The 27,707-nt window shown below is 43.2% G+C and overlaps 1 protein-coding gene across 3 annotated transcripts in view; it reads left to right on the forward strand.

Moving 5' to 3' along the window:
- Kyat (Kynurenine aminotransferase) overlaps positions 1 to 27,707 on the forward strand; it is a 121,669-nt gene that overhangs the window by 72,227 nt on the left and 21,735 nt on the right. For all 3 annotated transcript variants that reach the window (XM_075694632.1, XM_075694628.1, XM_075694637.1), the window contains 2 exons: positions 9,683 to 9,772; positions 26,819 to 27,005. In XM_075694632.1, the coding sequence (XP_075550747.1) occupies positions 9,683 to 9,772; positions 26,819 to 27,005 (277 nt within the window). The remainder of the gene's footprint in view (positions 1 to 9,682; positions 9,773 to 26,818; positions 27,006 to 27,707) is intronic.

Below are 27,707 nucleotides of genomic sequence, written 5' to 3' on the forward strand. Positions count from 1 at the left end.
GTGCACCATCTAGAGTGCATGCACACTGTGCTCTGAGGCTTTCTGCACTTCATGCATATGTTTGTGGAGTATGCTATTGCAGCTCCTGTGCTGCCTGAAAAACATCAGGGCATTATCAACTGAAACATTCTGTTCACTTCTTGCAAGAAAGAAACTTCAGTAGTTCCTTCTTTTTTGCCATCACAAAACCTTAACATGGCGCCACATACATGCTTGTGGCAGAGGATGGATTAATCTCTGAAATTGATTTTAAGGAACTAGCTCTGCTCATTGCCTGACTCGGCATCGGCCGGCATCTGCATTGGCTGCAATTGTTGCTCGGGGCATGCAGTTCGCAATCAGCGAGAGCGAACACCAACACCGACAGTTGCCACTTCCTGGTGGCTGCTGAGTCGGGTAATAAGCAAGATGTTCCTACAAATGACATTTGGAACCGCTGGTGTCGCAGCACGGGCACATAATCACGTGGCACTTTTTGTATTTCATGTGCTACAGATAAAAAAAAAAAGAAAAATAACACAGGAGAGAGTGCTCTGAAAATGACTGAATGGGGGTGTTTTAGGATGCGGTAACAGCTTTCCCATCAGAAATCACACCCTTAATTTAAAAATTAAATATTAGTACAGTCTACACGTGTTACAACGGACCTGCGTACAACAGACTTTCGGATATAACAGACCATGTTTCAGCCTTAGGTTGTTCTACTTGTTTTATTAATGCAACGACAACAGACTTATCGGCTACAGTGGATGAAATTAGCGGCAATTTTTTTCGAAATCAAGCGTATAAAACGCACTTCTGCTGTGTCGACAGGCGCTGACAACTGACTTACGAGGGTCAACTGACAATTGTGGTTCAATACCACGCGCACGAGGGAGGAAGGCGGGGTTAAACGCGGTGCCTTCGAGGCGAGAGAGAGGGGGGGTTCTACTCCGGTGGCTGCTGCTTACCGCGCGGCCGCCGTATCTTGAAAGCGATCTGCGATGTGGACAAAGTGCGCACTTGCACGGGTGCCATATCTTGAAAGTGATCTGCGATGTGAACAAAGTGTGCGGTTGTGTGGGCCTCATCTTCAAAGCGATCTGCAATGTGGACAAAGTCCGCCCAGTGCCGGCAGCTTCGTATGTGCAGGGCTTTCAGTGTTTACTTCGCGTTGAAGTGAGAGACAGCACGAAGGTCAATTCGCTCGCTGCTGCTGCCGCGCTGATCTTGCTTAATTTGCTATTGCAATTGATGCTTTGCCTTTCGGGCGAAAGTGCAACATTTTTGTTTGTTTTTACTTTGGAAGTTCATCACTCACTCTTTGCAATAGAGTTGTTAGACATCGCGACGAAAGTTTCGGAAGTGAGGCATTTCGGGTATTATGGACTTCAGATAAAAGGGACGTTTTTTGTTGGATTATCAGGGCCCGTTGTAACGAGAGTCACCTGTATTAGTAAACAGTATTAGTAAAATCATACTCCATCTCAAGTTGTTTGCACCACTGCTGAAGGTACGAGGCATACACAGGTAACATTCTTGCACAGTGGAACAGTTCTTGAGTGTCTGATTATTGGCGGGATTAGAAAGTTTCATTTTTGCCTGATACATGATATGTTACAGCTATACATGACTTGTTAGGACCTTAACACATGCATGTCGTACGCCATGAATTACTGTAGCAGTGAGCAGACGACGTGGCTTAGATGAACACATCTCGAGGGACATTTGGCTTTCCTTTTGGCTAAGGAGTCCTGTAGCTTCCACAGTGCTGCAAACGACTTGTGAGGTGAGGCATAGTATTTAATATTTTTGAATTAGTCCGGTAATTAATACACAATAATTTTTCTGGCGGTGGAAGAGGATTGATGACTGGACACCGTAGGCCCTATAGTCATATATTTCATACCAGTTCTTTTTTCTGTAGTGCCTTAGCTAATTTTATCAGGGATACCCTGTATACGTAAGCGATATATCTTTGCCAAAGTAATGGATATTGCCTCACATTTGTGTCAGTTACTTGTGCAGATTATGCTTGCAGTGTTTTATTGTGAGATTGTCCAAATTTTTCCACAAATCAGGCATGGAATGAGGTAGAAAACATTTCATACGCTTTCATGGCACCCCACTTGCCTGTAGATCTTCAATGCCAGTGCGGTATTAATTTGTTTATGATAAAGCTGCTTCTAGCATATGGTAATAAGTTAAATAGACAGATTTATTCAGAATGTTTTATTTTTTGCATGGTATACAGATTTTTTTGTGCAGTACAGAAAGCTAATTGATTCTTATTATGCTCTGTTTCATACATAGCAGGGTCATTCCACGCCAAATCAGCCAGCGTTTTTCCTAATATCGCATGATATAGCTGAAAAAATTTCCACATGTTTGTTGAAGTTCAAAACTTGTTCTCCATGGTTTATTTTCCTTTTTTTTTTTCTAGCATTCTTGCGACAATTTATTTTTCCTGTGCACTGAGCATGTGCTGGTGGGCGAGTTGGTTATACATGATTACAGCGAAGGTGCCAAATAAAACAATGGACGTGGTTGTCTCCTATCTCCTTCCTTCGTCCGTTGTTTTATTTGGCGCCTTTCTTGTAATAATTTCCTGTGCAGATGAGCTAGAAGGCAACAATCAAAATTGTTTTCAAAGGCACATTGTATGATCCAGCCGTTTAAATGGTGTGTGTGGCAAGACAATGGAATGGTGTGGCTGTCAAAATAGCCAATTTTTCAAATATTCAAATACTACATATGCTTTTGGCACTGGCTAAAGCTAGTAAAATTGCAAAACTTAAATATTTTTTTCTTGGAACGCAGGAATATCAAGAATGCACAAATTAAATATAGAATTGCAGCCTGGTTGATGTAGTATAACAGAAAAATATTTGAAGCCTTAAAGGTTTAGCCGATTGCCTGAAAAAAAAAAAAATGGAAAGGTAAATTTTTTTTGCAGAAGGCTTCGTGTTCAAGGTCAAAAAGTAGCCTTGGTGTTTGGACTAAAAATATATGTGATACATCATTAGATAACTCTACATGTCTGCTATGTGTGTGAGAAGCTCCAGAAAGGTATTTTTCAAACACGAAAAAATATTTTTCGACGTCGTGCGCCCAAGCTAGCAGGCCTGGGATGCAGACAACAAAGAGAAATGATCCTATGAAACAAACTTGCTGGCTTCATCTGCAGTGTAGATTACAGAGAAATGGTGTTATAGTCTGTGTTTTATTGCCAAGAGACGCACATTCTAACGCAATGCGGTGTGTGCTTAGTGGGTGCCAGGTGAACCATACAACCATTGCACATAGAATTTAGACATAGACATAGGCATAAAATTTTAGACAATATGTCATACTGCAATGCAGTGAGACATATCAACATGCATTGTAACGTGCAATGCATTATGACATACGGGGAGCAGGACACTTTGTGCCTTGCTCCCTGGAGCCCAAAGTCTGTCATAAGATGATACAAGTAGAAAACACCTTCATAATTACGACTGAAATCTTACACAAGCGTGAACAAAGTCTTCTGGTGTTGTGTGTTACCACTGTTCAACAGCCTGAACATGCTTGGCTATAAAATTCATATGTGCCCTGCTCACATATGAATTTTATAGCAATGCATGTTCAGACGTGGTTGACGTCCACTTTTTGTATTCATGGGGCGGGGGGGGGGAGGGGGGGGGAGATACAGGCTGTGGTGCTTGATGTCTCTTGTCTTCGTATTGATAAAAAAAAAGCCAATCACAATTTGTTGAATAGTTTCTCGAGTTTCTTTTATTAACAATTTCTGCTTGCTTGACGTCAAGACTTCCTATGTTTATGCTGTTTTTCATTTTTTCATCATTTTTCGCTTTTAAAAAATACCTTTTTGTAACTTTTCATATACACAGCAGATATGTAGAGCTATCTAATGAGGTATCACGTAAATTTTAGGCTGACCGCCAAAGCAACTTTTTTTACTTTGAAAACAAAGCTTCTTTCAAAACAACAAACTTTACACTTTTTTTTTCAGGCTATTTTCTGAACCTTTAAAGCTTCAAATATTCTTCAGCTATACTATGTCAACCAGGCTACCATTCTGTATTTAATTTGTGCCTTCTGGATTCTTCTGCATTCCAAGCAAAACATTAAAGCTTTGCAATTTTACTCACTTTTGCTGGTGCCAAAAGCACTCAAAGTAGTCAAATATCTGAAAAATTGGCTATTTTGGCAGTCATACCACCTCATTGTCTTTCCATACACACCATCTGAATGTCTGGACCATACAACATGCCTTTGAAAAAAAAAATGTTGATTGGTGCCTTCTACCTCAGCTGGGCAAGAACAATAAATGTTCGCAAAAATGCTGGAAAATTTTTGGCCAGAAAGAAAAATGTGGAGAACACATTTGAACTTCAACAAACGTGGAAATTTTTTCAGCTATATCTGTGATGGTCGAAAGAACTCTTGTTGATTTGGCGTGGAATGACCCAGCAGGCAATGTTACAAAGGCTAGATACTCTAGCCTTCTCTCACTGCTCGCGAAGTTGCGACCAGAAATAGTGTCACATCTGAATGAAAGATCCAGATATGCATCAGCATCATGCAATTCAATGTAACAGTATGTCTCACACATGCTGCGTGATCTATTTTAAAGGGTCCCTCACCTGGTCTGGCCATTTTGAGCTGACAATCGCAATGCATACAATACACGCTAACATTCTTGTCTGTTAAGTAATTAAAAGCGGACGCCATTTACCCTTCTCCTTGCTGGTGCCACGCTCCAAGCTGGAGGGTTGATGTAAATGCACAAGTGCGCCTACGTACATGTCTGTGCTGTGACGTCGTTCATAGTGACTTTGAGAATTGAATATTCAAGGCAAAATTTGTTATTTGTGTTCTCTGTCACTTCCATTAACGAATTGAAGTTTAGCGGAATTATAAAACACACAAACTGAATGTCTGCATGTTTTTGTTTTACTTCGCACTGCAGCAGGAGAGATGTACTTCTGTTTCGTCTGCTTGTTCCCACGTCGTGCAATCGTGCACGCAGACTCTGAAACTATTTCATTTTCTCCTGTGCTCCAATGCACAATCATGCTCTGTGTCTCTTTGTTAATGTTTGTGTAGCACTGACTTATAATGCTAGTCAGGTGTTCTTGTGCACAGTGCGCAAAATTATACGCTAGGCGAAACGAGACAAACGCGACAGCTTGCGCGCGACACCATCAGTGGAAGTGCGCTGCGTAGCAAAAAAGCAAGGAAAGAAAACAACAAAACAAATGAACGCGGGGCTCATGACTAATGCATCACACGATCCTCAAGCTCTGGCATGGGAGAATGCAGGGAAGGAATTTCCATTATGGATTCGCGGTGCTGAGTATTGCTATCTCTGCGATTAATGAACCAATTTGGAAAATTCTTGCAGTAGATCGCTCCCTAGAGGGCACGTAACAACTTCCAGCGTATAACTGAAATTTTCTATGTGGCCTGGTGAGGGGCTCTTTAATGGAAACAGATTTTAATTAACTAGAATTTGACCAATGCGGTGATGCTTTCTTCACTATTCGTCCTTTCAGCATGGCAGACGCTCGATGGTTGAGCAGCCTTCTCAGACCATTTGATAATTAACTAAGGTTGTTTAGTTAATTTGTTTAGTTAATTTACTTTAGTTAATCACATGTTTTAATGGTAATCTTGCAAAGGCAGTACAGTAATACCTCGTTAACTCGAAGTAGTAAATCCGAGAAAAATTTCGAGATAAGCGAATTTTTGAGATAAGGAAAGTTGCGCAAATTGCCGTGAGAACTAGAGTTCTTTCCAAAATAATCTACTTACCAACTCTTCAACAGCAGCTTCTAATCTTGCTTTTCATAAAGGTTTGAAAGAAAAAAGAAGTAGCATACAAGAGACGTTAACCGACTGGGTTTTGCGGCACTGCCATTTTATTCAGCAGAAAAAAACTGCGTAGTGCTGGTCTGCTTTGCGGTCGCGCTCGGGTCTAGGAAGGTGTCCTCTAGCTGCTTGACACATCGCATGAGCAAATCTTCCCCACCGCTGCTCTCAACCTTATTTCGCAGCAAGCGCAACGAATTCCTCGATTCGGCAGGTATCGACACCTCTCGAGGTGGTTCATCGTTGTTGCCATCGTCTTCGCCATCGTCTTCGCCATCCCCTCAGTTTGTGGCAATTTCAACAATTTCAGCGTCCGTACGTTCTCCTGTCACCGGCACATCCTGCTCGCGTAGCGCGTACTTGTGAAAGGTCATGTCGCTTTCGGTGACACCATTACCGGTAAGCTCTATCACCTCTTGGCAGAGTTCTTCACAATCTGTGAATTCATCTGTATCCGCCTTTGGCAAACTGGCGGCACGTGAAAATACCGCATGCTCAAAGCAGTTGGCGATAGCCGCTGCACGAACTTGCTGCCAAGCGCTGCAGAGGAGATGTATGGTACTGCTCCGAGCAAGTCAACTTTGTACCCTTTGCCGTTTTCATATGATAATGGAATTCTATGAAGCAGGCTCTTTCTGTAGATCTTGCGGGCAACTTCAATCACACCTTGATCCATCAGCTGTAGCACAGAGGTCATGTTCGCCGGCAGAAACTCTACTGTCACTGCCTCCAAGTTATCTATTTTGCCGTGGTTTGGGCAATCGTCTACAATGAACAGAAGATTCCTGTTGTTCTTAGCCATCTTGCTATCGATGGCAGCATTGCGCGAATCTTGTGAAACGGTCCGGTGGCGGAATTTTCGTTCCACTCTCAGTCAAGATTTTGAGATATCCGCAGTTTGGACCAAAAATACTTCGAGATAAAGGGCAACAAATACATGGGATGTATAGGAAATGGTTTGGTGCCGCAGAAAATTTCGACTTAGCCGATTTTTCGAGATATGCAAGTTAGAGTTGACGAGGTATTACTGTATTGGAGAAGAACGCCACAGGAGGGAAAAGCAGTTAACATTGTCTTGCAAACGCCATCTGCTGTTGAGATATTCGTTGAAAAAGATTTGCCTTTTGTTGCTCCGATACTGAAATCGGATGCATGAAGAGTGCCTGAAGAACTGTGAAACTTCCTTCCTTGTTTGGTTTTTTTACGTCAATGGCTTTACCACCTGTGCCTCACCTCTTATTGTCGTATCTTGCGAAAATCATGTCTTTTCAAGCTACCAACTCTTGTGGTACAAATGTGCAACGACAGATTGGATGCCTCAGCAAGTCATTGCAGTGAGCTGCTCTTTGTCTTGAGAGCACCGAGAATAACATGTGCAGTGCTTCCACTGCTGTGTTGTTGAGCGCTGTGTGCCACACTGTGTCGCACCCAGTTTCGGTATCAGAGCGACAAAAGGTGAATTTTCATCAACTAATATCTCAACAATGGATGACGTTTTTAAAATCATATAAATTGCTTTTGCCTCCTGCGGCGTCCCCCTCCAATACTTCCATTGCAATATTGGCATAAAAACAGTAATGAAAAGGTAATTAACTGATCTTATTTCATTAGCAAAGAGACTGTGATGGCTACTTGACCATCTAGTGTCTTCCAATCTGAAAGAACAAATAGTAAAGAAAGTATTATCACATTGGTTAAGTTCTATATTTAAAAAACCTATTTTCATTAATTTAGATAGCACAGATGCGGCTGAGAACAACGCAATGAATTTCTATGTCTCGGCTCTCCATATCCTACCTGTATCGCATGACCCAGACCAAGCTGAACGTGTCAGCTTGGCCAAACAGAAGGGGAGCTGGCATTTGCTCTGGCAGCACAAATTGATACGAATGACCACCAGCCACCGCCAAACCTACCACACAGCAGCAAAGTGCTAGTCCATAAGGCACACACTGGCTTGCGCTTGCAGAGGATGTTTGAATTAATAAAGGCAAGGCGCAGAAGACCAGGACTCAAAAAGAAGACCACAAATGACAGGACCGGCGCCCGACAGGTGCCGGTCCTGTCGTTTGTGTTCTTCTTGAGTCCTGGTCTTCTGCGCCTTGCCTTTATTAATTCAAGCATGAACCAACTAGCCCAACCAAGAGTTTTACTTGAGCAGAGGACGTGTTGGCCAAGTGGCACTTTGCAAAAAAGGCCCTTGCTATAACACCTTGGACTATAATAGCGAGGAACCGGACAGCACTAGCATGGACGCTTATGAAGCTGAGGACTCATTGAACTATGACGCTGCCCCTATAGCAACGGTCACTTGCTTGACGGGCCACACAGGCACTCAAACGATGAATAAACATATGTTGTGGGAGTGTCCCTGTTACAAAAAAACCTGTTACAAAAAACATCAGGCAGAGGTACCTCAAGCTGCACATTAGTACCTTTAAACAATGGATGTCACAAGCTCAGTGTGGGCACAGGGTTGCCACTGAGAAATGACAAGGGGGGGGGGGCGCTACGTAATTGATACACAGCATAGCTGGTAGCAAACACAGTGAATGGGTCACAGTAACCTGAACAGAAGGAGAGCAAGTTTATCAGTCAGTAAAAGCAGTTCTTACAATCAATAAGACATAGTTACATGACAGTTGAGACAACATAGAAAGGCTACACTAATTAATGCATCATACAATTGGACAATTAGGATTGAGAAGCGGGAACTTATAGGGCTACTGGTTACAGCTAGCAAAAGAGAGCTAAAAAAGAAACAGGTATGATGCATAAAGAGTGACCCTCAAAGACTGGTGCTTCTGGGGTCTCAGTCTCATCGGGGGAATCTGGTATACAAAGCTGGGGTTTTGGAGAGTGCTTGGCAACGTTTCACCCAGAGAAGACTGAATAGGTAGGCCTGTTGGTCCCCTTTTTAAGCTCTCACGTACCGACTGGTTAACAACTTAGGAGGGCACATGGGGACACTCGCAACCACTGTCTCAGGGGTAACATTGAAATGAATAAAAATAACATACAATAAAAGCAACCAGCATGTAGGCTCACACTTTGGCTGCGCTTTGGGTGAGATGGCACTCAAGAAAATAAAATAGAACTGGAACAAGAGACTTGCACTTTAGTTCATATACTGCTCTGTTCTACATATACAAATTAACCACCTAAAACAAATAGAATCTATCAGAACACATTTCTGTACATGTACTAAAAAGAAATTCAGGGATACCGGCAGTTTTGTGACACTGGACAGTACCCAGCAAATATGGTTGAGCCCGCATGACACTGCTGTTCCTTTGAAACTTCACACGCTAGGTGGAGACTGACCACCGTTTGTAATGTTCCTGTTTCCCTCATTTGCCCCATTCCCCATATAGGCCTTCCAGCCACTCCTTTTCCATGTAACGATTTATGACTTATTTCAATGTCACAAAATAGGGCATAATTATTACGTGGATAGTGCTGCAGATATGAACCTGTTTACCATCAGTTGAGTTGAGTTGTACGTTTTTGCGACCAGGGGCCATAACACACCACTTTCACTCGCGACTAAAACATAGTATGCAGTGAACTTGAAGCACAAAACTGTACAAATATGTTATACGATGTAAGCTTATATTCACAAGTTGTAATATATGAAGTAGTTATTTTGTATAAAGCGTTGCAGATAAAAAACTACGCTGCAAGATGTGTGGAGTGCGACTTCTATAATCGCACTATACTTAGTTTTGCAGCTTGCGCAGAGTTGCCTGCTAAGTATGAAACAGTGTATAAGTTTGTGTATGCTTTGAGTTTATGTGAGATTGCAGCACCTGCAATGTGTGTACAGGTTGGCTGGGCCTACGGTCCTCAGCACTTGCTGAAAGGGCTGCAGCTAATTCATCAGAACTGCATCTACACTCTCAGCACACTTCTCCAGGTAGGTTGACAGTTCCATAATTCCATTTCTCTTTCTTTGTGCAGGCAAGAAATTGAGGTAGATGTGCGTGTTTGGGGACAGACAATAATAGCAGCATGAAAATAAACAAACGGTGAGAAAAAAAAAATGCAGTCAACATGAGGCACTGTTTAGACGTGTAAAGTACTGTCTTAGGTCCCTGCCTTGCACTTGAGTTCATTGTGCTTGCCCAACTTCCTTGCCTCCAAGGCAGACATTAACAGCAGCATGATAGTAAACGATGGGCGAGAAAAAATTTAGTCGACATGATGCACTGTTTAGACGTGTATTGCTGTCTGGGTTGAATCGCATACGACAGACATTGTCAGCTCCTGACTGAAAGCTTACCATTATCATTGAAAAAAAAAAGCGTGTCCAATCAGTGCATTTTACCAGTGCTGACATATGGGGCAGAGACTTGGAGACTGACAAAGAAGCTTGAGAACAAGTTAAGCACCGCGCAAAGAGCGATGGAACGAAGAATGCTAGGCATAGCGTTAAGAGACAGAAAGAGCGGTTTGGATCAGAGAGCAAATGGGTATAGCCGATATTCTAATAGAAATTAAGAGAAAAAAATGGCGCTGGGCAGGTCATGTAATGCGCAGATTAGGTAACTGTTGGACCATTAAGGTGACAGAATGGGTACCAAGAGAAGGGAAGCGCAGTAGAGGGCGGCAGAAAACTAGGCAGTGCGACGAAATTAGGAAATTCGCCGGCACTAGTTGGAATTGGTTGGCGCAGGACAGGGGTAATTGAAGATCGCAGGGAGAGGCCTTCATCCTGCAGTGCACATAAAGCAGGCTGCTGCTGCTGATGATGATGGCTGTTTTAGGTCCCTGACCCTCACTTAAGTTCATTGTGCTTGCCCAACTTCCTTGCTCCTATGTCACATTGCTCTTAGTTTATGCATGCCTGCAAACATTTATGATCTTATTGTTAAATGCCAGATTTCTTTCACTGTGTTTACGATTTTAATATTGACACCAATGCGACTTTTCATTTCTGTTCAGTTTAGGGCAAAACTGATTTCTGAGGAATACGAATAGTTGCCAACTGATTTTTCGGAGCCTAGTTTCTTCCCCTGTAACGCGAATAATTTGTGAGTAAACTTCAAAAATATATAAATTTTTATGTGACACTGATCATTCTTGACGTGAATATAGAGCAGAGTGCCTTTTCACAGTGCCTTTACAGAGCACAGTCTTCAAAGGTCCGTGAATTATGATAAAATAATTTTACTATATTTCACCAAACTAGTATCTTAAAGTGAAGCTTTATTTGCCTCTTCCTTTGACTTTCCCACTGCTGCTGCTGCTGTGGCTGCTGCTGTCTGGCACACCGTGTCGGGGTGTGGTTCAGGGCGTGTGTATACATGACAGGAGCGAGTCAGAGAGGAATGGCGAGCCGAGAAACTCGTTTGGACCAAGCCGCGTCAAATGTGCACAATGCCCTCTGGAGCTCCCTGGGTGCCACCACATTAGCCTCTTGACAGCTGTAATTATCCGTGACCACCCTCAAAAGCATTTCAGAAACTGCAGCGCTTCCCGCTCTACTAATGTGCGAGTCCAGAGGGGACATAGATAGAACTGTAGAGAGGAGGGAGGAGAAGAGGCTGTTCTCATAAAAGGGGGAGGGGGAGGTGACGTGAGAAGGCAAGGAACCCCTACTATTCTACGACAGCGGTTGCGGGGAAACTGGATAAGCCTAAGTTAAATGTATGGTATGGTACGTTCCTGCTTATTATGAAAAATAAACACCATGCAAATATATCAACAAACAAATTATACAGGGTGTGCAGAAGCAGAGCCACATTAATTAAAGCACACTGCAGGGTCCAGGCGACACTACGGTAGCGGTGGATCATGAAATCAACACTTCTTTGCCTGCCGTGGTAGCTTTGCAGCTATGGAATTGCTAGAGGCCATGGATTTGATCCCGACCGTGGCAGCCGCATTTAGACGGTGGCGAAATAGAAAATGCACGGGTAATTCGATTTTGGGACACGTTAAAGAACACCACGGTGCCAAAATTAATCCGGAGTGCGCCACTACGGCCTGCCTCATTATCCGATTGTGGTTTTGGCATGTACAGCTCCATAATCCAATTCAAGCTTAATGCTTCTGCCCCGACGCGATGTGCCGTGTAAGGCTCAACCCTATCGAAGGTTATGAAATATGGTGCACAACGACGCCTGAAGCAACACATCTCCCTGTGTGTTTTGTGTACTATGCAGACAAACAGCAGTGGTGCATGCAAGTTAACGTTTAACATCAACCAACCATTCTCGTGTTAGACTAAACGTTGAAGGCATTAAACTTTCACAGTCAACATCACCACTAATTACCGTCAGTCAAAGCAAACAGCACAGAAAGCTTAGCTTACATAGATTCCCTCAGTGCGTGGGAATTTTTTTTATTAAGGGTTTAATCACGATTAATAGGTTGATGTGGCATGAGAAAAAACACAAAACAGGTATTGTCGTACTACTGCATGCATTTCCCTGAGGCACTGAACATGATGGTCGCCACCCTTGTTCGACTAAAATTCTTTGCACAGTATACTCTTTCATAAGCCACCTGACCATGAAGCTACCTGCTCCTGTATTAGTGAAGGTTCACCTTGGTTTCTCTAGGTTTCTAGATAATTTTCATTAATTTAGTAGTGTGTTATGAATGCTGTGTTGTACCAAAGAACCATCTTCATCCACTTTTGCAGGTAAGTAGGTGTGAAACCATAAAATATATTGTTGTAGTGCCTGAGGTTGTCAATGAAGCAAGGCAACTAAAGTTCGGTGTTGCAGCTAGACTAATTTGCTTTGAGTTCACATATCTTGTACCCTTTACCTCCAGAGTTATTATTGAAAAAAAAAAAGTTTCCAAAATGCACAATTTTTCCTAAATGCTTGATTGAATCAGCGCATTAAATGAATGCCCAAAATACATGCAGAATAATGTATTTGCAGAACACCCACAAGAATTTGTTTATATATAGAGAAAGTTGGCTTCATTACACTGATTTAAGTTGGCTTTTATTCTTTGCTTTTATATATATAATTATATATATATGAGCGTGTGTGTGTACGCGTGTTCTATACTGGTCGCTGCCATATAAGCCTTCCCCCCTCCCTCCAGTGAAGGGAGACAAGCCCTGCATGAAATGTAATGCTTACAAACTTTGGGCAAGAAAACACGGTGCTGCACATGCTCGGGAGTCTCCTGGCATTGCACAACAAAAATGTAGCAAGCTATCCGTACATAGAAATCAAGGTATACAGTACGGTCTACTCTTTTTAAAGGGAACTCCAAATTGGTATGCCAGCACTGATTACAGCTCAGTGTTAATATATGAAAGTCTGGAAAAGAATATCTATAAAACGCCTGTTGAATAAAATCACTTGCTTTTTCTCCCCATGAAGCTAAAGAATTAGTGACGTTATGTTGTACATACCAATAAGGCTCTCAGTCTAATGGTCGCCCTGTGTTTTACGGCAATATCTTTTACTTCAATGAAAGTTTTGCTTTCTAGCTTTTCTCCAAAATACGGAATGGCTGGGCTTTCCCATCTTTATGGCAGGTGGGTTGCCGTAAGGCCAATCAGCATGACAGACAAAAGCGCGAATCGTGCTTCACGTGACTCTATCATTGCTCTGTGTGCAGTCATCGTTTGCACTGTGCTGGTCGACTGCGTTCAGCGCAAATGGTAAAGAGCAAGCCCTGTTTCATTGTCGGGTTCGGCATGATCTGCCTCCTGTCAAAGATTCTGAAATCGGGAGGGTTACGGCAAGTTCATGTGGCATGATCGGCTGATCAGTCATCGCACCCGCAATCATGTGTACGGTAGATTGACGAATGTTGAAGCGGCGTTACATTCATCGTCACTTATGTATCCTACACAATCTGTGTGCTTTGTGTAAGTTAACCGGGCTTGATCTACGCCTGTGATTTCACGCTTACCAAAACCAGCACTTTTATTGTCGGCATTCCCTCTGTTCGGGTTGCGTTAGCATTTCGATCAGTCCTGGGACGAACTTGGTACCGACAGAGGCGGCCATGGCCGACGTGCTTGCGAATTGTGGCATTCGGGTGCTGCGTAACATTGGGGAGCATATGCAGCATGACAGTAGCTTTCACAGAACCAAAGTCCATGACCATGTCAGCTGGGACGGGGCGGCCCTTCCGCGTCACACTCGGGGTTCCTTTTGCGTTGAAAATAGGTGCTTGCTTGCACGGCAGTGAGCACGAAGGGCACCGCGGCGCACGCGACATATGCAGAACAGCACGGGTCTCTACACCGAATATTCGAAAAATGAAATAGTAGGTATTCGATTCGCGAATCAAATTATTCAATTGTTCACTGTTCAGTTCGATTCAGTGAAATACAAGTATTCACACACCCCCAGTACAGTGTTTGTATCTGTGAGCTGCTGTCCTTGATTTCTGCAGAAAGTAACATTGGAGCCAAAGCTATTTGTTGTGCAGAATGTTCTCTGTTGTCAATCTCAGATAGGACGTGCACTGGAAGAATATTTTCACTATGGACATTTTTTACATTGATTTACTGGTGGTTTATTTATCTAGATCAACAAAACAGGTTTAGTTTCATAGTGCACTGTGCATCCAAATTTAACATTTGTTAATGCAGTAGCCGGCCAATTTTGTGGGGGGGGGCTCCTATCTAAATACATGGGAAAGGAGAAACCATTTTTCTAGGCAACCACTTCACCACATTTGATGAGGTTTGTTGCATTTAAAAGAAAGAGTTAAAATCTAGTGCCTGTTGGAGCGAATTTTTTATTTAGGCTGCCGATATCTGAATAGAAATAGTTGAAAATCGAAAATTTTCAGAAAACGAAACTCTAACTCAGCAATGAAAAACCGTATCGCAGTTCTGTAAATTGCATCAAATAGTACTAAAGCGGCCAAATTTAATGTGTCAACCATGGCTCTCAAATACACTGCAATATCTGTTCTTGGTGCGGAGTTGCGGATTTGTAAAGTTTGTGCTATTTTTAGAGTGCAGCTAGGCGCCCGTTCCTGCGGCGAGCGTGGGCGGTGTAACCGAGCGAACAAGCACAGTGAGAGATTAAAGACGTGAAGAGGAAAGCAGAGAGGAGGGTGCAGCATAAGCATGCAACACCTTCTAGCAAGTCTAGAGGGTGATGAACCATGAGATGGAAAGCGGTGGAGGGTATGGCGAAAGCGTGAGAAAAGCATAGTGCGGCGACGATGGTGCCAGGGTAGCGCGCGTCATCTGGGGGTCTGTTGGCAGCGGCTGCTGTGAATCGCAGCCACACGTCACCCACGTGCTGGCTCTCACTATTTCCAGATTAGCCAGGCAGTCGCGCCGCGCTTTGCTCCATCTGCAACGTGTCGCATGAGTCAGATTGTCCATGCCAGCCCACATACTAGCGTGAAATGAAAACACGTATAGTGCTGCACTCACATTCCGCATTAGGGAGTATCTTAATCGTCGGTGAATTTTTACAGCGTAAGCTGTTATGGGCACATTCCAATAGCGGAGTATCTTAATCGTCGGTTAATTTTTACAGCATAAGCTGTTATAGGCACATTCCAATAGCTGTTGCGATTCGCAATGGTGTCCACCACTGCCGGTGTCCGTAGCAGCTATCGCCAGGGGGGGAATTACTTCCCACTGGGATTGAACCTAGGCCCGCTGCGTGGGAGTCAGCTACTCTACAACTGAGCCGCGCCAGCGCTTGCTAACATTCCATGGGAAAATGCCCTATAAACGCGTCCTAGTGCGTGAGGAGACGCGCGATGTCACATGCGCGCCGCATCGTGTCAATGCGTGCACATTTTGCATTGCATTTGCATATTATTACACCAGGTAGAATGTCATGTAGCAGATGCACAGGTAGTGGTACAAGGCAGTTAAGAAGGTTTAGGAAAGAAAAAGAGTTTAAGGAGATGTATACAAGAATGCTAGAAAATGTATTATGCACCTGATTAAATCAAACTGGCTAGGTGGCTGTCACTGCCGCGTTTCAAAAGGGATGCCATTAAATCATTATCATCGTATAGTGCCACTTGCCTTGCGATGTGAGATGTGCGCCGCGTAGCGTCTATACGTGCACCCTTTGCATTGCAGTTGCACATTATTACACCAGGTGGCACCTCATGCAGCAGTTGCATAGGCAGCGGTACAAGGTTGGTAGGAAAGTCTTAAGGAAGAAAAAGATTATGGAGATGTATAAGTACTGATGTAATGAAAAACATGTATGGCATACCTGATTAATTCAAGCGGGCTAGGTGATGGTTTTTCACCTCTAATTCGAAAGAGCATAAAGAGGGTGCTGGGCATTCCCATGCAAGCCAGAACCGAGCGACTCACGCAGCTAGGGGTTCACAACACCCTGGAAGAGATCATCGATGCACAGGAATCTGCCCAGGTAGCTTGGCTGTCATCTATGCTGGCCGGAAGGAAGATTTTGGCCGTACTCGGCCTCAACTCCACGCTCGTTGTGGAGCGGCGACATCAGCTCTCTGACGCCCCAAGGGCCAGCATTCAGACCTCTCCTTTTCCTCGCAACGTTCATCCACAGCACAATGTTGGCAGGCACAGGGCCAGGGCCGTCGCGCTTCTCAAGACACACTAGGGACGAACCTCGCTCGGCTTGCTTCGTAGTTGCCACCAAGTATGGCCGTTCGATCAGGTTCACTGCCATTGTCATCGATCGCAGGGGTTCGATCCTCAATTCTACATCTTTCAAAGATTCTACTCCCTTGAGGGCCAAGCAGGCGGCCATAGCTCTCCCCATCCTGGACGATAGTAGATTGAAAACCTACACAGACTCTAGATCGGCGGCTAGGGCCTTTGCTTCTGGATCTATTTCCATTGAAGCCTCTAAAATTCTCAACAATAAGATTATATCCCTACACACCATTGTTTGGTTTCTAGCACATACCGATTCTCAGCTAGATTCCCTCACCAACCTCAATGCTACTGTTCACTCTCGGGCGTGCGCTCTAACTCCCTGTGCCGGGGAAGATGCTGGTATGCAGGATGGCAATGGGGAATTGAAACACATTTTATTCACCTTTAACGAAGCACCAAGCACTATCAAATGGGGAGGCGGGCTTTTCCGCCTCCGCACGGTAAACTCTCCACGTCTCAGGCGATCACACTCGGAATGTTGCAGACTAGGTCATATCGCAGTTTAGCTTTCCTTAGCGTTATTGCTCCGGACATCTTCGAGTCTTCTTGCCTGGACCGCGGGTTGGTTAGCAGCTTAGACCACATGCTCTGGCGGAGCCCCTCGTTACGGGGACCCAATCAAGCTACCGAGGAGGAGTGGAGCTCTGGCATCAAGAGTTCCGAGCTTCTCCCACAACTCTGGGCTGTACAGAGAGCCCACGATGCGGCAGTAAGGCTGGGCCTCCCCGTCCCGACGTGGGAGCGGCCTGCGGTGCTGCTCTAAGTTTGGCGCTTCTCAGGACCTCATTAAAGTTCTTTGTCTGTCTGTCCATTTCAAAGGAAATGCCATTAAATCATCATCATTAGCATCATATTGTGCCATTTGACATGCGATTTTACATGCGAGGTGACATGCATGTGTGTAGCGTCGATACATACAAACTTTGCATTGCAGTTCCGTTATATTCCACCAGGTGTCCCAACATGTAGGAGTTGCATACAGTAGTTGCTTGCTGCGCGTAACTGGACCTGATTAACTCAAGCAGGCTAGGTGGCTATTTGTCACCACCCAGTTTCGAAGGGGATTCCAATAAACCATCATTATCATCGTCATCAGCAGCAGCGTATCATGCCACGATCAAGGGATGTGATATGTGCGCCATGTAGTCTGTATACCTGTGTTTACTCTTTGGTACACATTATGTTGCCTCCTAGCAAGGTACGAACCGCTGCTGAAGAAGTGAATCGTAGAGCTACGCGCATGGCTGCAACCAGGCAACATTGGGTTCAGCAGACCACTGTGCAGACAGCAGGACAAGTGGCAGCTTGTTGCCGACGCAGGGCGGACAGTTGAGATCCTTCTCGTGAAAACGGCGCGAACAGACTTCGCCACGAAGACCCTGTAGTGCGTGGTGTGAAAATTGAGCTCCTATAGAGCCGCTCCTCCAGCTTATGCTGTGACCGTGCTGTGTGTACCGCGAAGGCCTGTGACTTCTTTCAAACAACGATTTTTGGCAGTTTTATAATTCAGGCCATATATCAAAATTCTGCTTTCAACAGTCAATATAATTCAATGTTTTCTGTCAAATGCTGCAAATTTCATTAAAATTAGCCCAGGGGTTATCTCAGAAAAGTATTTCTGCATTTTACATGTACAGTAGAACCTCAGTGATACATTCCCGTTACGTACGTTTTCCCGGCGCCAATGTTCGGAAATGAGAACACAAAAAAAAATGACCAGATAGAATTACGCTCATTTTTTACCAAGTCATACATTCCCAGAAAACACTATTTTTTGGCACCAGTGTTCAGTACATCGCCAAACTGCGATCGTATGATATGTTTTCCGGCCGCTAGATACCATGTAAACAAAAAAATGCGTGAGGTGCGCACGATCGAGAACCATATACAGGGTGTTTCAGCTAACTTTAGCCAGAGTTTAAAAATATGCCGATGCACTCTAAGACGACGTGACCAAATGCATGTTGCTCACTTTTGTATGTAGTGTGTCACATTATATTTTGTATTTTGCTTAATTATATAATTAGTTGACAATAATTAACCAACTTCTGAAGCAGTAAAGTTACGCCAAAAAATTCTGATCAGAAAGTTGCAGAGTGGTTTTCAAAACGTCCGAGTAAACAGTTTCTATCTAGTAAGTAGTAGTGTTTTTCAGCTTACTGCGGATGCCCACAAAATACAAAAAAGCACCACGTGACATGCCCACTTGTGCATCATGATTGCACTGCTCCCAAGCATTCCGCGCACAAACGAACATAGTATTTAGCCGGGTGTGCTGCCACTGCGTCTGCTTATTGCTATCATGATGAACGGCCACGAGGGAAGCACATCGTTGGCATAAATTGTGTAGCTGACGCCTTCACCACTGCCCTGTCGCCCTTTAAGTGGCAGCACACCCTGCTAGATACTATGTTCGTTTGTACACAGAAAGTTTGAGAGCGCTGCAATCATGGCATGCAAGTGGATATGTCGCGTGGTATTTTTTGTACTTCGCGGGCATCTGCAGTAAGCGCAATAACACTGATACCTTATAGACAGAAAGTTATAAACTGTTTAATCGGATGTTTTGCAAAGCGCTCTACAACTTTTTAATTGGAATTTTTTGCCTAACTTTGTTGCTTCCAAAGTTGGTTAATTAATATTGACTAATTATGCAATTAAGCAGAATACAAAAAAAAAATAGTGTGTCTTACTTCATAGAACAGTCAGAAACATGCATTTGGTCGCGTCGTCTTCGAGTGCATCGGCATATTTTTAAACTCTTTCTAAAGTTAGCTGGGACACCCTGTATAGCCGCTCGTAAAATGACGGTGTGCGCAGTTTCTTATTCTGGTACCAGCAAATCTCTGCCCAGGTCATCACACGCTGCATTCACAGCTATCTCCGTTAAACTCATTGCGATACGCGTCTTCACCTATCTGTTTTACAGCGCATGATGTGTAGTGTGTTGTGCCATTGGTAGCGCACTGCACGCTTTTAGTAGGCGATAATCCAAACGCGCTGCCATTCCCTGCTGCAGGCGACGTGATGTGGGCATCACATTTTGCTTTGGCAGCATCTTGCATCGCCCATCAACTCGATTTTTGTTTCGGATTCCCGTTGGCCTTTTAAAACACCACGCAAACAACAAAACAGAAAACAGCAAAATGGGTCACCGGCCACTGGAGCACCACCCGTGCAACGCTTGGAATTACGTAGATGTCAAAATTAGTTTTAGTTACAAATTGTTAGTTACTTCGGATCATACGTTCTCCTGGTGAGTAAGTTTCTTCTCGGATTTTTTTTTTTTTTTTTTGAAATGTATGAACGAGGTTCTACTGTATTTGAATAGGCGGCATCGGAGTTGGTGCCGAGCTACAGCTTCCTGTTAAATATTTAGTCTTTGTTGCTGCACTGCCGTAGGCTTATAGAGCCAGTGTATAATGGTGACTTAAAATTTGGACATGGTACAGTTGTTTGTGTTATATTTTGGACACTGTTCCAATGTAGTGCTATCATGTTGTGAAGATCATTGGTTATAGACAGTGGAACTTGCTCACCTCTCAAAATTAAATTCTGGGATTTTACATGCCAAAACCACGATGTGATTATAAGGCGTGCCATAGTGCAGGACTCCAGAAATTTCGACCACCTGTGGGTTTTTAATGTGCCCCCACTGCATGGGACATGGGCGTTTTTGCATTTCGTCCCCATCAAAATGTGGCCACCACGACCGGGATTTGATCCCACGATGTCATGCTTAGCAGCACAATACCATAGCTGCTAAGCCACCACTGCGGGTTGGCTCCCCTCTCATGGTAATGATTTGTCGCCTTTCCGAGTGCCATTTGACTGCTGAGCAGGCCTAATGGCAACGCTGTTTTGATTGAGTCAGAACTTTCAGTTCACATTATCAGGATGTCTTTATTATTCTTTCATCTATATTGTTGTATTGTTATTTGAATCATTATTTTTATTTATTTAATAATACTGCAGGCCAATACTTTGGCCCAAGCAGGAGGGGCATATCACAAACAAGAAAACACAGAAAAGCATATACAATGCAACATGAAATGAACATAATGCACTAAAGAAGCACAAATGATAACGTCAACATCGCTAACTTGCACAAAAGTGATTTTGCAATGCAGCCATGAAATCTTTAGACTGAAATACACTAATGGGAAGTAAATTCCAATCGTTCACCGTTCGAGGGAAAAAACTGTACTTGTAAGCGTTTGTTTTCGCGAAGATCGGTGCAAGCAAATACTCATGACTGTGTCATGTTCTCCTCGTAGAAGGCCGACATATGGAAGCTGGTAGCGTCATATTATTTTTTCCAGAAAGAGTGTTATGTAGTAGTACAAGACGATTAATTTTTCTGCGTATTTCGAGTCTCTGTATTCTATTTTGTAACATTATTGAGGACGGCGAATCCTTCCTGGCATATTTCCCGTAAATAAATCTCACTGCTTTTCTCTGTACTCGCTCAAGTTCTTTTGCGTCTTTCATGGTATGCGGGTCCCAGAGTTCGGAAGCATATTCTAATTTTGATCTCACTATTGCATTGTAGGCCAACATTTTAGTCCTTACAGGCGCGTTTTTAAGCTTTCTTTTTATGAACCACAATTTTTTTAGCGCAGCTGAGCAAACATCCGAGATATGAGTTGACCATGTAAGCTTATTGTTGAGGGTAACGCCAAGGTATTTGTATTGGTCGACTTCGAGGACAGTTCTATTTCCAAGTTGGTACGGAAAAATGCTAGCAGATTTTTTTCTTGTTACGCGTAAAAGTACAGTTTTTTCCGCATTGAGCTCCATTCCCCAATTGGAACACCAGTCAGTGATTTCTGCAAGGCATCTTTGCAGCACAAAATGATCATCATAGGACACAATTTCCTTGGAGATAACACAATCATCCGCGTATAACCATATGGACACATTACCAGGAATAACATCAATCAAGTCATTAATATAGATTAAAAATAACAATGGTCCTAGTACACTGCCCTGAGGGACTCCTGAGGTGACCTGACGTGCACTGGAAGTACAATTCCTAATATCAACAAACTGTTCTCTGTTTTTGAGATAAGCACATATCCACTGTATGATACCAAATGGGAGTCCAATTTTATCTAATTTATGTAATAGCTTTGCATGGGGAACTTTATCAAAAGCTTTGCTGAAGTCCAGAAAGAGCACATCTATTTGTCCAGATAAATCAAGTATGCGGGATAGCTCATGTACGGTTGTTACGAGTTGAGTTACAGTGGAGAGTCCTTTCCTGAAACCATGCTGAAAAGGTCATAGTATGCTATGATCTTTCAAAAACTCTTGTATAAAACCAGCGACAATTTATTTATTTATTGTCATACTCTCAAGGCCCGGAGGCATTACAGAGAGGAGTGGTGATTAGTACAAACATATTCGTTAACAATATTCTTGAAGTTTGTGGCGTCAGAAATGGCAGTGACGGAGGCAGGGAGGCGGTTCCAGTCATTCGTCGTTCTTGGTATAAAGGAATCAAAATAAACGTTCGTGCGACAAGTTGGGACTTCAACCTTAAAACGATGATCCGTGCGTGACGATATGTATGATGGAGGGGAGATTAGTTCATCCTTAAGTGTTTCGTTAGAGTAATAGATCTTGTGAAAAAGGCATAGGCGAAAGTATTTACGACGTAACTCTAGGTTAGGCAAGTCAAGGGTTAGTTTCATTGATGAGACACTTGCATGACGAGAATAATTCGAAAGAATAAAACGAGCAGCTCGGTTTTGAATGGATTCGATGGTGTTCTTTAGCTTTAGAGTAGAAGGGTCGAAAATGGAGCATGCATATTCAAGTTTAGGCCTCACTAAGGATTTGTACAGAAATAACTTGACAGCTACAGATGCCGATGAAAAATTACGCCGTAAAAACCCAAGCATGCGATTAGCGTTACCGTAAATGTAATTTATATGAATATTCCATGTAAGATTGTGCGTAATGTAGATACCAAGATATTTATATGATGATACATTTTCTACAGGTATGTTGTTAATATTGTACGTAGGAAGGGTGGTATTTCTTACAACACGGGACACACGCATCGCCTTACATTTATTAGAATTGAGCTTCATTTGGGATCTAGCACACCATGATGTTACTATGCCAATGTCTGATTGAAGAGTATCGCACTCGCCAGAGTTAGAAATGACACGATAGAGAACACAGTCATCGGCGAATAACTTAATTGATGATTTAATTTGGTCTGGGAGGTCATTAATATAAATTAGAAATAATAATAATAATAATATGTTCCAATAGCTTACAACACGAGCTAGTAATAGATATAGGACGGTAATTTGAAACAGATTGGCGGTCTCCTTTCTTGTGTACCGGCACAACACGTGCTTTACTCGAGACTGATGGTATTGCACCTAATTTTAAGGATAACTGGAAAAGATTACAAATGAATTCAGATAATTGCTCAGAATATCGCCTCAAGAAAGCATTAGGAATGTTATCAGGCCCAGCTGACTTCTTAATATTTATATTTAAAAGCAATGCCAGGACACCTTCGCGACTGATTAGAATATTATCTACCGATGGGCTACTTGCACTGGAAAGTTCACACTGATCACGTTCTGTAAACACACTTTGAAAATATACATTGAAGTATTCAGCAATGCAGTGCGCATCCTCTATTTCAATTCCGTTGACGTTAATGCTTTGTATCTGTTGTTTTCTCTGGCTTAGATGCAGCCAGAACTTTTTAGGATCGCGAGAAATAAATTCTTCAAGATTCAAGCTGTAGAACTCATCTCTAGCCGAATTTACCTTTCGTAGTAAGTCTTGTTTCAGCTGCGTAATCTGCGGGGTTGTAGCTTTGTTCCTCTTTCTCAGCCTTTTTATTTTACGCTTGGTCTGAATAATATCTCGATTTATCCAAGGATTTAGGCGCTGTTTTCGAACTACTTTTAAAGGGACAAAGTGCTCCGTACAGTACTTTACAGTCTCCTCAAAACGTTGCCATGAAAGTTCAACATTATTTTCGATTATACCAAGTTGTGTATCTAAATAATCTATAATCGCAACATCATCTGCCTTAGTGAAATCTCTAATTGTTTTAACTGTTCTATGATCTTGGTGCTTCTGCGCAGGAACTTTCCAGCAAAAAGATATCAGCTTGTGATCTGATATACCAGGCTCGACCGTTGTTGTTCCATCAGAAAATACTTCGCTCAGGAATAGAAGATCGAGAATATTATTTCCACGGGTGTCACTATAAACAGCTGGCTGGAGGCCCAGGCTGAACATAATATCTATCGCCAAGTCACCAGAAACCGATGAACCATAGTTTAAACGATTCCAGTTTAGACACGGTAGATTAAAGTCACCTGCTATTATTAAGTTTTTTCCCTTTAGTTTCAGAAGATGATCATACAACTGATGCATAAAAGAGTCAACAGCCCCTGGGGCCCGATATACAGAGCAAAAAAAAAAAACGACATTCCCCAGATAGATACCTTCAAGAGTAAACTTTCCGTGTTCCTTGGTTTGATCTGCAACTGTTACATGAACACTGGATTTTGTTATGACTGCAATACTGCCGCCGCGAGAAACCCTGTCTTTTCTGTACAGATGATAGTTCGGCGGAACTATTTCGTCGTCGCGAATGGCTTCGTGCAACCAAGTTTCCGAAATGATGCAGACATGGGGGTCATATAACAAAAGCAAATCTTCCAGCTTATCTGTTTTATTTACAATACTTCTGGCATTGAATGAGAGAAGCCGGAGCTGGTGCGCCTGCAAAAGCTAGCTTTCGGACGTTGAGCTGTTCGTTCTATAATTTTGTTTGCGGCTCGGTGTACTATCAGTTCCAGAAATCTGTTTACGGGAGTTGGAGGCATCATCCCAAGAAAAATACTGGTCATCAATTCGCAGCTTATCGTGAATCAGCTGAACCTTTTTTCCGCTATATTTGTCTGCCTTCGCACTAGTCCAAAGCAGTTTGCGTTTGCGCCGCGTGTCAGCGCAGTAATCATTCTGAATAGAAATGTTTGAACCTTTTAGCTTAAATGCGTTCTGCATGACTGAATGTTTTTCCGTGTAGTCCTGGAAATACACGATAATCGGCTTGCCATCTGAACTCCTCCCAAGCCTATGTATTCTTGCCACCGACGAACAGCTCAAGCCCAATTTATTCAGAAAGACATCGTTTAAAACCTTGTCACGCAAGAGCGACAAAGTTTCATTGGGAATTTCCGGAACGCCAAAAACTATCAGATTTGATCGCCTACTTCGATCTTCTAGGTCGATCATCTTGGCTTTCTGTGATTTTAGTATCTCTTCCATTTTACATACAGTTGTGACCAAGGTGCTCGTATTTTCTTGTACGTCTTCTTCCAACTGAGTCAAACGTTTGTCAAAACAATCAACCGCTTTTTCTGTATTTTCAAGGCGCATTTTCAAGTCCGCGATATCATTTATTATTGCCTGTTGTCCTTCTATCAAGGATTGAAACATTTCTTCAACTGTTGGTCCAGGATTTTCCTCAACATCGCCACACAACATCAGTTTGCAGGAGCAAAAACAATCATAGGCTGTACTTATACAAAGTTGAGGGCACGGCAGAACAACTAAAAACCTATTATCACTACGAAACGAACAGTTGTGACCAACCTGTACAAAGAAGATGAGGCGCATGGTGAACGACCTGCGCCAAGCGCTTTCGCCATGCCCACTGAAGATCCTCGGGTGCGGGACAGTCTTTATAGGGGTAATGGCCGGTGACGTCACGTATCCATGGCTTGGGAAAGGAGGCGGTTCGATGATGACGTTGAGTATCCGAGCTTGATTGCTGATGCTTGGTGTTGTCGATACCGGCGTTAGCGTGGTTGCAGGCAATGAACCTTGCGCTGACAGCAACAGAGCCTGTACAAAGAAGATGAGGCGCATGGTGAACGACCTGCGCCAAGCTCTTTCGCCGTGCTCACTGAAGATCCTCGGGTGCGGGACAGTCTTTATAGGGGTAATGGCCGGTGACGTCACGTATCCATGGCTTGGGAAAGGAGGCGGTTCGATGATGACGTTGAGTATCCAAGCTTGATTGCTGATGCTTGGTGTTGTCGATACCGGCGTTAGCGTGGTTGCAGGCAATGAACCTTGCGCTGACAGCAACAGAGCCTGTACAAAGAAGATGAGGCGCATGGTGAACGACCTGCGCCAAGCGCTTTCGCCGTGCCCACTGAATCATTCAAGCTATACGAGCCAAAATTTCCATGTGAGCGGGCATCCCAGTTGCCACGGTATTGCACCTTCTCATAAGGTCAAGTCAGAGACAATGTGCACATGCATGCATGCTTTGCTGGCAGCGGCAGTGGCTTATCAAAAATGATGTGCCAGTGTGTGGCCTGCCTGCGTCTAAGAGTGTGGCAAATTTGTTTGTGCATTTTAAAGGTGCAGTGGTAAAACCACGCACTACGTCACAAGTTCCCAAATGCATTTGTGGACTGCAGGTCATGCCCAGTCTGGTAGCTTGTGAACTCCACACTTGCCACATGGTGACGTCATGCGTGAGACTGTGCGAAAGATTAAATTCTATCGGGATTTAGCGCAAAACAGGCAAAAAGTGTGTCAATTAGCTTTTCAACTGCAGGTGAAATAAAATGTAATAAAATTAAATTTCTTTTCTAAATTCATATTTTTGGGCACTTTCGATGCCCTGTTCATGTCTAGTATGAATGCACATATTACAATTTTTTGTGAAGTACTGTGTATGACAACTCTCTTCTGCGGGAGAAGTTGATAATTTTGGTGTGACCAATGGTGTGGTTTGGGTTCTTACTGGTATGCTTTCTTGTCAGTGCAGTGAGTGAGAATGACAAACTGGAGAATATGTGGGAGCAAGATGGAAGAATAATGATAAAATGTATACAGCCACATGTCAAGCACCTCTGAGACACAGTACGAGCACAAACAGCAAGCTGGCATGATTGTCCAATTCCTGAGAAAAACGGCATGCAACATACAGTGATTTGGAATGGCGTGCCTGCAAAAGCAGGCATGCATGTGGCCGTGCAGTACACCCTCCAAGCTCTATGAGCTAACTGTAAAAGCCTTGTTGCCAAGCATTGTCGTATTATCGTAAGGATATTTTACTTCCCTAAATAGAAGAATTGTAGCAGCAGACATCCCCCCCCCCCAAAAAAAAAAGAAAAGTGCAACAAGCATTTCTACAATGGTAATTTTTATTGTGTGTGTGAATGCTCATGGTTATGTGCAGCTTACTTGAATGAAGTATTGTTTTTGTGCTTATGAAAAAAGAGCAACAATTAAATGGAAGGCATTCATTTAAAAGTCTTCTTTCTTGTGGCTATGCCAACTTTCCAGGAAGCGATAGCAGTGGGCTTAGAAAAGGAAATGGAACGAATAGAGGACCCTGAGGGATACTGGAACAGCCTGTCAAGCTCCCTGCAAAAGAAACGAGACTTCATCTGCAGCTTTCTCAACTCTGTTGGCATGACGCCCACTGTGCCTGAGGGAGGTTATTTTCTTGTCTGTGACTTTGCCAAGCTGGGTAAGAAGAATGTCTTCATTAAATTCACTGAAGCTTTGAATGAAGACTGTAGTTAGATCTATTAGGCTTATAGGCTATACATTTTTGCTTATTTCTGTTCATAATCCGAGTGCCTGGAGGCATTAAGGTGAAGAAGGGAGTGGCATATTTGTTACCATACTTTATTTTCACACGTTGCAACTCCATCACAGGGCTATTTCAGGATTGGGTGATGGTTGGGTATACAGAATAATCGGGTTTATGCAAGAGATGAAAAATTTTACAGGGGGCTTATGCCTGGAACTGGAATACCAAGATGGAATATAATAAAAAATATTAAGCTGAAAACTTGGTTTTAATGCGATAGTGTTAACGAGCCCATGTCGCAGAAAATCTGGCATCAGCATCTGTCTCCCACGTCCAGCGTCGGATGTCGCATTGGCAAAAAGATATTCAAACCACACATACCCAGGCCATTCATGTGATGCAAGGAATTCACTGAACTAATCGAATTTCTCAATCTAAAATAGTGGAAAAATTGTAAACTACGACTTACACACAACCTACAGACACGATAGCTCTCGGACTGTAATTTGAATATACGAGAAAACATAATTCTGTGATGCAAAAACTCAAACCCCTTTTCCAGCATTTCTACAATGCACAGACTGAAGATGGCATCAGCCATTTGTTCATGCCGATGCGTAAATATCTGAGTCCACG

Source organism: Dermacentor variabilis, chromosome 1, assembly GCF_050947875.1.
Source record: "Dermacentor variabilis isolate Ectoservices chromosome 1, ASM5094787v1, whole genome shotgun sequence".
NCBI classification, from domain to species: domain Eukaryota; kingdom Metazoa; phylum Arthropoda; class Arachnida; order Ixodida; family Ixodidae; genus Dermacentor; species Dermacentor variabilis.